This window comes from Hemiscyllium ocellatum, chromosome 1 (assembly GCF_020745735.1).
Source record: "Hemiscyllium ocellatum isolate sHemOce1 chromosome 1, sHemOce1.pat.X.cur, whole genome shotgun sequence".
Taxonomy (NCBI): Eukaryota; Metazoa; Chordata; class Chondrichthyes; order Orectolobiformes; family Hemiscylliidae; genus Hemiscyllium; species Hemiscyllium ocellatum.
Window position 1 is genome coordinate 130,119,791 of NC_083401.1, and position 12,376 is coordinate 130,132,166.

At 42.7% G+C, this 12,376-nt stretch overlaps 1 protein-coding gene across 1 annotated transcript in view; it reads right to left on the minus strand.

Moving 5' to 3' along the window:
* The window catches only part of sdad1 (SDA1 domain containing 1), a 61,639-nt gene that overhangs the window by 12,937 nt on the left and 36,326 nt on the right, over positions 1-12,376 (minus strand). The window contains exons 11-14 of the mRNA XM_060831972.1: positions 4,629-4,686; positions 4,488-4,546; positions 938-1,014; positions 204-301 (exon numbers count right to left, since the gene is read on the minus strand). Coding sequence (XP_060687955.1) covers positions 204-301; positions 938-1,014; positions 4,488-4,546; positions 4,629-4,686 — 292 coding nt within the window. The remainder of the gene's footprint in view (positions 1-203; positions 302-937; positions 1,015-4,487; positions 4,547-4,628; positions 4,687-12,376) is intronic.

Here is a 12,376-nt window from a genome sequence, read left to right on the forward strand (position 1 = left end):
TTATATTCTCTCACCTGTCAGTTGTGCCAGTGAAGAATTACCAAGTATTAAAAGTGATATGTTAGAACACATCAAAGTCACACATTGTTATGGACACAAAATGATTTTAAAATGCTGTTGCTTCTTCTCTTCCAAAGCCATTGCTGACTATTTTAGGACTACCATTATGCAGCAAAATTAAATGCATGATTCTGCCCACTCACTTTTATCTTTGTGTGTCTTGTACTGAGCAAGGTCCTGGAGCAGATCTTCTGTGATGGCAAGTGGACATCGCGCACTTACTTCTTTGATGGTGTTAATCCTGTTGGTGAATAGATTTGTTTTAAGGTGCTAGACCACTAATCCGTACGTTTTCAAACAAGGTCCCTGGAGCAGAGTGAGACTATAAAGCCATCTATTTTGTCAATCTTGAGAATCCTGATCATTCTGTATTTTGCTGATTTAGTCACCATCATTTCTGTTGCTGGACATAAATTGTTTTTCAGCAAATATATCACTACTTTCCCTTTGGTAACAACAACGTCTTACGGAAATTAAAATGGGACACCCTTGAAGTCAGCAAGCTAAAACAACAAAGCTGGGCAGTCTACTCGGAAAATATCATAGTTTTGCCCAATTGTGACCTCACCAGAGATCAGAAGCAGCCACAATGAATAGATTCAACCCACCCCAAACTCACGTTATTGGGCTTAATGATACTCCAAATGCTCTTTCAGATAATTTCAGCAAACCGGGATTAAAGACTGGTTGGGACTTTTTGATCTGTTCCACTCGGTATCACAGTAGGAAAAACATTTATCCACTAAGTTATCAGCTTATTTATAAATGGAGCAAATTACTATTTTAGCATTTAATGGCACAGTAAAAAAAGAGGGATCATTTGCATTAAACACATATCTGACAAAAGAATTAGGAAGTTATTACTTGTTATACACACCCAACTGTCATAACTTCACCAGAATTTCGATCTGTAACAAAGTTGTTTGCTATCGTCATCACCATTGTTTGGATAATCTAGAAAACCAAATAATACAAATATTAAAGCATTTTAATCAGAGTAATGCTCACAAAATTTGTTGCATTCTTCAACTAATCGGGACAAGTGCCTAGGATCAATTTAATTCTCACTTCGAAGACGTACAAGTTATGAAGGGACAACCAAGACTGACTTTTTAAAAGGCAAATCACATCTGACTAACCTGCCTGAGGATTTTAATTAATCAGCCGAGAGGGTTAATAGTGTAGGAAATATCACTTAACAGACTTGTCACAAAAAAAGAAACAGCAGTAATGAGCAAAGGGTTAGGAGACTGAGTAGTGGTGAATAATTGTTGTTCTGACTGAAAACAGATACACAGAAAAATCTGTGATTAAGCATTTTTAAATAAATGACATGGAATGAGCTATGGAGAATAAAAATTTGAAATTTTACCAATTAAACAAAACTTAAGCCAACAGAAGTAGGCCAATTAGTCAACTGAGCCTGTTTCACCAGTCAAAGAAATCCTGCCTGATCTGTGACCTAACCACATTTGTTTCATTCACTCATGGGACATGGGCATCACTGGCTGGCCAGCATTTATCGCCCATTCTTGGTGTTATGGACCAGACCAGACCCCCTCAAAATATTTTAAGGCAGCCGAGATCCTAACTTTTTCTTATTTTAAAGGCAAATGTAAAGTGCTGTATTCCAGATGCAATTTGAGTAGTGGAACTACTCGCCATTAGGAAAACCACTGTAGTTAAAATACAAAAGAAAGAAGAACTTAGAATAACTTAACTCAAACGGAAAACTGAACAGAATAATTCATAACTGTTACTAATTAACTGTTCCAATGTAGTAACATCCCCTAAATGCATGCCGTGGGAAAAAGACAAATTCAAAATCAGATTTCCTCACATGTAGGAAGAGAAACCCCAGTTCCTAGCTGTAACTGAAAGGAGGAGGAAAACAACTTCTACTTCTTCAAAGCTCCAGCAGCTTCTTCTGAATCTAAAAGCTAGAAATCCTGGTCTGTGAATGCCATCCAGGCTGCTTTCTGTTGTTCCAACTTGTAAAGAAACCCAAGGCCTCAAGATGTTTACGCTACCACAGACTGCTGAGCACCTTGCATTAAATCTCTCTCTTAAAAGAAACCAGGACAAAATACATCTCTCAAAGACACTTGCCCTTGAGAAGGTGGCGATAAGATTCCACATGTTACTGACCTGTGTCCAGTAATAATTCTGCTCAAGAAAAATTTATCTCATGCTAAAATTAAAAACTGAATCTTGATAAGGTAGTAGAATCATAGAATACCTACACAGTGTGGAAAGAAGCCATCGAGTCTGCACCAACCCTGCAAAGAGAATCCCACCAATCCTCGTATTTACCATGGTTAACCCACCTACCCTGCAAATCCCTGGACACTACAGGTCGCGCTGCTATAACGTGTGTTTGGTTAACGCAAATTCACTGCAATGTGATTGATGAATTGGTGACACTGGCTTTAAAGTGCGAACTTTTAAAACATGTTGGCTGTAACACGATTATATCGTCAAAACTTTTAGCGCTGTTTCAAAAGCGTGATTTTTCTATAATGTGGGGTTACACAAGAAAGCAGCCATCACATTAAAGAACTACCTGTACAGGGCAATTTAGCATTGGACTGTGGGAGGAAATCGGAACATCCAGCGGAAAGCTATGAATACACAGAGAAACTGTACAAACTCCACACAAACAGTCACCCAAGTCTGGAATTGAACCTGAGTCCTTGGCGCTGTGAGGCAACAGCTCAAACCACTGAGCCACCATGCCACCTGGGAGTTAGGGAACAGTAAGCAGTAATGATGATCGTAGCAGACTTTAGAAGGACATTGACAGACTGACAAAAAGGGCAAATGCCTTGTAAGACTTAAGACATAGGAGTAGGCCATTCAGCCCATCGAGTCTGCTTTATCATTCAGTGAGATTGCATCTGATCTGATAATCCTCAACTCCACTTGCCTGAATTTTTACATAACTCTTGATTCTTTTACTGATTAAATATCTGTCTTTCTTATCCTTGAATATATTTAATGACCCAGCCTTGACAGCCAGCTACGTTAAAGAATTCCACAGAGTGAAGAAATTGTTCCTCATCTTTATCTTTAACCTTATTCTGCGATTATGTCCTCTGGTCCAAGACTTTGCACAAGGGGAAAACAACGTTTTAGCATCTACCTCATCAAGTCTCCTAAGAATCTTGCATGTTTAAGGTCGATCCTCATTTTTCTAAATTTCAATGAGCACACACTTAACCTCTCTGCATAAGACAGCACCTCCATACCTGGTGTCAGCACTGAGAACCTTTCCTGGCTTCCAATATCAGTACACCTTCCCTCAGATAAGGGTTCCAAAACCATTAAAAGTATTCAAGTTGTGGTGTAACTTGAGCCTTGAACAGTGTTTTAGCTAAAGTTCCCTACTTTTATAGTTAATTCCTATTGAAATAAAGACAAACATTCCATTTGTTTTTCCCATTACCTGCTAAACTTGCATGCTAGCTTTTTGTGATTCATGGACAAAGTGTTCCAAATCCCTCTGTTCTGTAGCTTTCTATGGTCATTGTCATTTAAATAACATTCAACTGTTCTGTCCATTCTGTCAAAGTATATCCCCTCACATTTTCCAAGTTTTTTTCCACTTGCTTAACCTGTCTATACCCCTCAGCAGACTGTGTTATCGTCATTGGGGAGTGTCAACTCACCAGGGTAATGACTTAAAACTGACAAAGCTGGACTTTTTTTTAATGATAATCATAAAAAAAGTGATGGCATGGTATTCATTAAGCTGGCATCTTAAGTTCAGATTTTTACTGAATTCAAATTTCACCACCTGCCATGGCAAGATTTAAACCCACATGCTCAGAACCTTAGCCTTGGTCGAGAAACACTAATTGCTAATTGTCATGTTTAGCATAAGATTACTTCAGCAGAGGAATGGTTTTCTTTCTCTCTAAAACATACATAAACAGATCCTAAAAGCTGCAATTTGTTGACTTCCAAGTTGGAAGGGTGGACTTGGTGCAGCATATTATCTAATGCAAATGTTTAGTAAGAGCAAAAGTAAGTTCCTGGCATAATGCAAACTGTCATCAAGGTGAGAAGTGGGCAGCAAGGGAGGTAATTATCTTGATATGTGGGTACCGACCCTATGTTCACTTTAGAAGGATCCAAAAGGTTCACTGACATAGTAAAAACTACCAGCCCCTAAAAAGGAGGATATATCAACAAATGCTCAGAGTCCAAAGATAGTCCTGGTTAGTGGCAAAGCTCACTAAGCAGTTGCCCTCTTCAGATGGAGACTGAAACAGATGAGAAGGCGATGGAGTATTTTAAGGAAGAGTTCCATAAAACTTTGGCTAAACAACAGGATGATGCATTCACAACTTTGATGAGTTCAACACATTCTGTGCCTTAACATCTGTTGATCTGAAGAGGAAATATTTTAGATTTTTGACCATTACCTCTGGTGGAACAAGCTGATGACTGGCTTGTGCTGCATAGAGAAGGATTTTGGTCACATCTACAAAGGGGATATAGAAGGAACACATGTAAATATATTAAATGGCACTTTTACAAATTAGTAATATTGGAGATAGACTCACCTCTTTGATGTGGTTGAAGAAAACGTTGTATGAATGGGTAGAAGTTAAACAGGAATAACTGGCAAGGGAAAAAAAAACAAAAAAATGAACAAGAATTCTTTCCTGACGTAAAAGGGCAAAAAGCCACTTTCAACTCAAGGAAACAGTGTTATTACATACTATTACCATCAGGCCAGGGGACCAACTCTGGTTCAACAGATAATGGCAAAAAGGGCATGCTAGGAGCAGGCATACCTAAAAACAAAGTGTTGACGTAGTGAAGGTATCAAATAAAATGCTCGAGTGCCAAACAGCAAAAGGCAGCAAATGACAGATGGAGCTAAGTGATCCAACACACCAATGGATCAGATCTACGCTCTGCAGTCCAACCACATGCAACTGTGAATGCTAGTGGACCATTAAACAACTCACTGGAGGAGGCAACTCCATAAATATCACCAATCCTTGGAAGAGCCCAACACATCAATGAAAACGTTAAGGCTGTAGCATTTGCAGCATCATACTAATCTTCACCCAGTTCAATTTATTCCATGTGATATCAAGAAACGTTTGGAGGCACTGGATACTGACAAGGCAATGTGCCCGAACAACATTCCAGCAAAAGTAATAAAACGCTGTATAGCCGCTCTCCTAGTTAAAAATTCCAATAAAGCGAGAACACTAGCAGCTACCCAACAATGTGGAAAATTGCTCAGTGCCTTCCTGTATGAAAAACGTGATGGACGGTATCAACAGTATATTAAAGTGCATCTGCTCAACATCAAAAAGTGTGGTGCTGGAAAAGCACAGCATGTCAGGTAGCATCGTGGAGCAGGAGAATCAATGTTTCAGGCACAACCCCTTCATCAGAAATGTGGCGGTGGGGGGTGGGCAGCTGAGAGATAAATAGGAGTGTGGGTATGGGGTGGGGGGGGGGAGGGAGAGGAGTGAGGGGTGAGGTAGCTGGGAAGGTGATAGATAGATGTAGGTGGAGGCTCATGGTGATAGGTCAGAGTGGAGGGTGGAGCAGATAGGTGGGAAGGAGGATGGACAGTTAGGACAGTTCAAGAGGGTGGTGCCAAGTTCCGAGGGTTGTATCTAGGATGAGGTGGGGCGAGGGGAGATAAGGAAATTGGTGAAGTCGATGTTGATGCTGTGTGTTTGGAGGAAGATGAGGCGTTCGTCCTCCAGGCACTGAGTGGCTTGAATTTGGTGGTGGAGGCATGTCCTTGGCTGAGTGGGAGGGGAGTTGAAGTGAAGTGGGCAGCCACAGGATATTGGTGTTGTTTGGTGAGTGCGTCCCAGAGATGTTCCCTGAAACGTTTCCATAAGTTGGTGGCCTGTCTTCCAAGTGCAGAGGAGACCACCTCATGAGCAACAGACACAGTAGATGAGGTGTTTGAATGTGCAGGAAAATATCTTTCGGATGTGGAAAGATCCTTTGGGGCCTTGGATGGAGGTGTTGAGGTGGGGGTGGTGGGGGGTGGAGGGTGGGGTGGGGGGGTGGGGTGGGGAGGGGGGACCCCACCACTAGAGATATATTTCCCTCCCCATCCCTATCAGCATTCCGCAGAAACCATTCCCTCCATGACTCCCTCCCTAGGGCCATGCCCCCCACCAAACCACCCTCCACTCCTGACACCTTCCCCCGCCACCGCGAGAGATGTAAAACCTGCATCCACACCTGCCCCCTCATCTTTGTCCAAGGCCCCAAAGGATCCTCCCACATCCGGCAGAGATTTTCCTGCACATCCAAACACCTCATCTACTGTGTCTGTTGCTCTCAATGTGGTCTCATCTACATCAGGGAGACAGGATGCCAACTCACGGAACATTTCAGGGAACATCACTGGAACAAAAAACCCCCATCGTCCTGTGGCCAACTCACTCTCCTACTGTGCCAAGGACATACAAGTCCTGGGCCTCCTCCACTGCTAAATCCAAGTCAAACAACATCAAGAGGAAGAACATCTCATTGTGCATCTTGGGACCCTCAACCACACAGCATCGATGTCAACTTCACCAGTTTCCTCATCTCCCAAACCTGATCCCAGATCCAAAACTCCAACCTGGCACCACCCTCTTGAACTATACTACCTGTTCAACTTCCCTCCCATCTATCCACTCCATCCTTCCCTCCAACCGAGCTCCCCCGAAGCTACCTTCCCCCCCCACATTCACCCTCCTATTTATCTCTTACCCCCTTCCCACGTTCTCGCTGGCATTTCTGAAGAAGGGTTTATGCCTGAAACACGATTCTCCTGCTCCTCGAATGCTGCCTGATCTTCTGTGCTTTCCCAGCACCACATTTTTCAATTCTGATCCCTAGCATCTGCTCAGCAACTACCTGCTCAGTGTCGCACAGTTTGGGTTCTGCCAGGGCTAATCAGCTCCTGATCTCATTACAGTTTTGGTTCATACATGGACAAAATATCTCAATTCCAGAGGTGAGTTGAGAGTGACAGCTGAATCAAGGTCCCATTTGACTGAGTGTGGTGTCGAGGATCCCTAGCACAACTGGAATCAATGAGAATCAGGGGAAATCTCTCCACTGGTTGCAGTCATACCTATAGAAAAATGATTTAGTTGTTGGAGTCAATCACGTCAGACCCAGGACATCTTTACAAGTGCTCCTCAGAGTCATATTCTAAGCCCAGCCGTTTTCAGCTGCTCCATCAATGACTTTCCCTAAATCATAACATCAGAAATGGGGATGTTCACCAATGATTGCACAATGTTCAGCACCATTTCCAACTCCTTAGACATTGAAGCAGTCCATATTCAAAAGCAACAAGATATGGACAAGATCCAGGCTTGGGCTGATATGTGGTAACATTCGCGCCACGCAAGTATCAGGCTATGACTAATACCAATAAGAGATAATCAAACCACCACCATTTGACATTCAAACGTTATCATCATCACTGAGTCAACAGACAATAGGCGCAGGAGTAGGCCATTCTGCCCTTCGAGCCTGCACCACCATTCAATATGATCATGGCTGATCATCCTTAATCAGTATCCTGTTCCTGCCTTATCTCCATAACCCTTAATTTCACTATCTTTGAGAGCTCTAACCAACTCTTCCTTAAATGAATCCAGAGACTAGGCCTCCACTGCCCTCTGGGGCAGGGCATTCCACACAGCCACCATTCTTTGGGTGAAGAAGTTTCTCCTCATCTCTGTCCTAAGTGGTCTACCCCGTATTTTTAAGCTGTGTCCTCTGGTTCAGCACTCACCCATCCGCGGAAACATGTTTCCTGCCTCCAGAGCGTCCAATCCTTTAATAATCTTATATGTCTCAATCAGATCCCCTCTCAGTCTTCTAAACCCAAGGGTATACAAGCCCAGTTGCTCCTGTCTTTCAGCGTAAGGTAATCCCGCCATTCCAGGAATTATCCTCATGAAACTACGCTGCACTCCTTCAATAGCCAGAATGTCTTTCCTCAAATTTGGAGGCCAGAACTGCACACAGTACTCCAGGTGTGGTCTCACCAGGGCCCTGTACAGCTGCAGAAGAACCTTTTCGCTTCTATACTCGATCCCTCTTGTTATGAAGGCCAGCATGCTATTAGCCTTCTTCACTACCTGCTGTATCTGCATGCTTACCTTCATTGACTGGTGCACAAGAACACCCAGATCTCTTTGTACAGCCCCTTTACCTAAACTGATTCCATTTAGGTAGTAATCTACCTTCCTGTTCTTGCCACCAAAGTGGATAACCATACATTTATCCACATTAAACTGCATCTGCCATGCATCTGACCACTCACCTAACCTGTCCAGGTCACCCTGTAATCTCCTAACATCCTCCTCACATTTCACCCTGCCACCCAGCTTTGTATCATCAGCAAATTTGCTAATGTTATTACTGATACCATCTTCTATATCATTACATATATTGTAAAAAGCTGTGGTTACAGCACTGATCCCTGCGGTACCACACTGGTCACTGCCTGCCATTCCGAAATGGAGCCGTTTATCACTACTCTTTGTTTCCTGTCAGCCAACCAACTTTCAATCCAAGTTAGTACTTTGCCCCTAATACCATGCACCCTAATTTTGCTCACTAACCTCCTATGTGGGACTTTATCAAAAGCTTTCTGAAAGTCCAGGTACATTACATCTACTGGATCTCCCTCGTCCATCTTCAGAGTTACATCTCAAAAAATTCCAGAAGGTAGTCAAGCATGATTTCCCCTTCATAAATCCATGCTGACTCTGACCTATCCTGTTACTACTATCCAGATGTGTCGTAATTTCATCCTTTATAATAGACTCCAGCATCTTTCCCACCACTGAGGTCAGACTAACTGGTCTATAATTTCCTGCTTTCTCTTTCCCACCTTTCTTAAAAAGTGGCACTACATTAGCCACCCTCCAATCCTCAGGAACTGACCCCGAATCTATCGAACTCTGGAAAATAATCACCAACGCATCCACGATTTCTCGAGCCACCTCCTTCAGTACCGTGGGATGTAGACCATCAGGCCCCGGGGACTTATCAACCTTCAGACCTAACAGTCTCTCCAACCACCAATTCCTGGCAAATATAAATTCCCTCAAGTGCAGGTCCTTCAGCCACTGTTACCCCAGGGAGATTGCTCGTGTCTTCCCCAGTGAACATAGATCTGAAGTTACAATTCAATTCTTCTGCCATTTCTTTGTTCCCGGTAATATATTCCCCTGTTTCTGTCTTCAAGGGCCCAATTTTAGTCTTAACCATTTTTTTGCCTTTCACATACCTAAAAAAGCTTTTACTATCCTCCTTTATATTTCTGGCCAGTTTACCTTCGTACCTCATTTTTTCTCTGCGTATTTCCTTCTTAGTAATCCTCTGTTGTTCTTTAAAGCTTCCCAGTCCTCCGTTTTCCCACTTATCTTTGCTATGTTATACTTTTTCTCTTTTAACTTTATATTTTTCTTAACTTCCCTCGTCAGCCACAGCATCCCATGCCTCCTCCTAGGATCTTTCTTCCTTTTTGGAATGAACTGATCCTGCATCTTCCGCATTATACACAGAAATGTCCACCATTATTCCTCCACTGTCATCCCTGCTAAGGTATTGCACCATTGAACTTTGGCCAGCTCCTTCCTCATAGCTCCATAGTTCCCTTTATTCAACAGAAATATTGTCACTTCCGATTGTACCCTCTCCTTTTCAAATTGCAGATTGAAGTTTATTGTATTATGGTCACTACTTTCCAATGGCTCCTTCACTTCGAGGTCCCTGAACAATTCTGGTCAGCTACTACCAACATCCTAGGAGTTAGCACTAACTAGAAACTCAACTGGACTTGCCACATAAACACAGTGGCTACAAGAGTAGGTCTTGGGGATGAGAAGGAGCATTTAGTTATGGGATACAATGAAATAGACAAGGCATTGAACTGGTATTTTGTGTTGCTCTTCACCGTGGAGGATACTAATAACATGTCAGTAATTGACAAAGAGATAAAGGCAGGTGAGGACCTGGAAACAATCGTTATCCTGGTGAGGCAGTGTTGGGCAAGCTAATGGAGCTAAGGATAAACAAGTTTCCTGGCTTTGATGGAATGTATTTTACATTACTAAAAGAGATGATAGTAATTTTCCAAAATTTGCTGGTTTCTGGGGCAGTCCCAGCAGATTGGAACACAGCAAATGTGACGCCACTGTTTAAAAAGGGTGGTAGACAAAAGATGGGGGATTATAGACTGGTTAGCTTAACTTCTGTAGTGGGGAAGATGCTTGAGTCTATTATCAAAGAAGAAATAGCAAGGCATCTCGTTGAAATTGCCCCCTTGGGTAGACACAGCATGGGTTCATGAAGGGCAGGTCATGCTTAACTAATCTTTTGGAAATCTACAAAGACATTATGAGCACTATGGACAACGGTGACCCAGTGGATGTGGTGCACATAAATTTCCAAAAGGCCTTTGACCAGGTGCCGCACAAGAGGCTGCTGCGTTAGATAAGGATGCTTAGTGTTATGGGTAAAGTATTAGCATGGTTAGAAGATGGGTTGACTAAACAGGAAGCAAAGAGTGGTGATTAATGAGTGCTATTCTGGCTGGCAAGCAGTGACTAGTCATGTGCCTCAGGGATTGGTGTTGGGGCTACAATTATTCACACTTTATTTAGATGATTTGGAGTTGGGGACCATGTCCAGTGTGTCAAAGTTTGCAGATGACACTAAGATGAGTGACAAAGTGTGCAGAGGACTATGAAACTTTGCAGAGGAATGTAGACACTTTGAGTGAGTGAGCAAAGGTCTGGCAGATGGAATACAATGGTAATAGATGTTAAGTCATCCACTTTGGTAGGAGTAACAGCAAAAAGGAATGGTAAAATGTTGCAACATCCTGCTATGCAGAGGGACCTGGATGTCCTTCTGCATGAATCACAGAAGGTTGGTCTGCAGGTTTAGGAAGGCAAATGGAATTTTGTCCTTCACTGCTAAAGGGCTTGAGTTTAAAAGCAGGGAGATTATGTTGCAGCTATATAGGGTGCTGGTGAGGCCACACCTGGAGTATTGGGTGCAGTTTTGGTCTCCTTAATTGAGAAAAGATGGACTGACACTGGAGAAGGTGCAGAGGATGTTCACTAGGTTGATTCTAGAGTCGAGTGGATTGACTTATGAGGAGAGACTGAGTAGACTGGGATTATATTCATTGGAATTCAGAAGATTGAGGGGGATCTTATAAAAACGTAAAGCATTATGAAGGGAATCAATAAGATAGATGTAGAGAGGATGTTTCCATTCACAGGTGAAACTAGGACAAGAGGGCATAGCCTCAAGATTAGGGGAAGCAGATTTAGGACGGAATTGAGAAGGAACGTCTTCACCCAGAGGGTTTACAAAGTTAAAAATCACACAACACCATGTTGTAGTCGAGCAGATTAATTTGGAAACACTATCTTTTGGGGCGCAGCTCCTATATCAGGTGGTTGTGGGGAATAAGATTTCAAGACACAAAATTTATAGCAGAAGTTTACGGTGTGATGTAACTGAAATTATACATTGAAAAAGACCTGGATTGTTTGTTAATTCTCTCATCTTTTAGAATGACCATGTTGGTTTCAGTTCTTTCATATGTAAATTGCAAAACTTCTTTTTAAAAGTTGCATTCTCAAGTGAACTTTAACAACTGGTGTCATATCAGTCTTGAAGGTGCTTTTGTCATAGACTTATACCCTTTTACACTCACACTCTCTCACAGACACTCATAACGCCTCCCCCCCACTCCGCCATCCCCCCGACACACACTTATATTTAAGTGTTTGTGGGGTGAAGTTGCACTTGCAGAATTATTTTTTACTTTGCTCAAAAGCTGCATGAATCCATGGAAGATTATGTAAATCCATTTTTTTGGATTAGAATCAGTCTGACCATTGTGGCACAGGGCTGCTTACATCTTCAATACATTATCTGGGCCAACATGTCACCAGTTTTTTTTAGATTAGATTACTAGATTAGTGTGGAAACAGGCCCTTCGGCCCAACAAGTTCACACCAACCCGCTGAAGCGCAACCCAACCAGACCCATTCCCCTACATTTACCCCTTCACCTAACACTACGGACAATTTAGCATGGCCAATTCACCTAACCTGCACATCTTTGGACTGTGGAAGGAAACCGGAGCACCTGGAGGAAACCCACACAGACACGGGGAGAATGTGCAAACTTCACACAGTCAGTCGCCTGAGGCAGGAATTGAATCCGGGTGTCTGGCACTATGAGGCAGCAGTGCTAACCACTGTGCCACCGTGCCGCCCAGTTCTTAAAG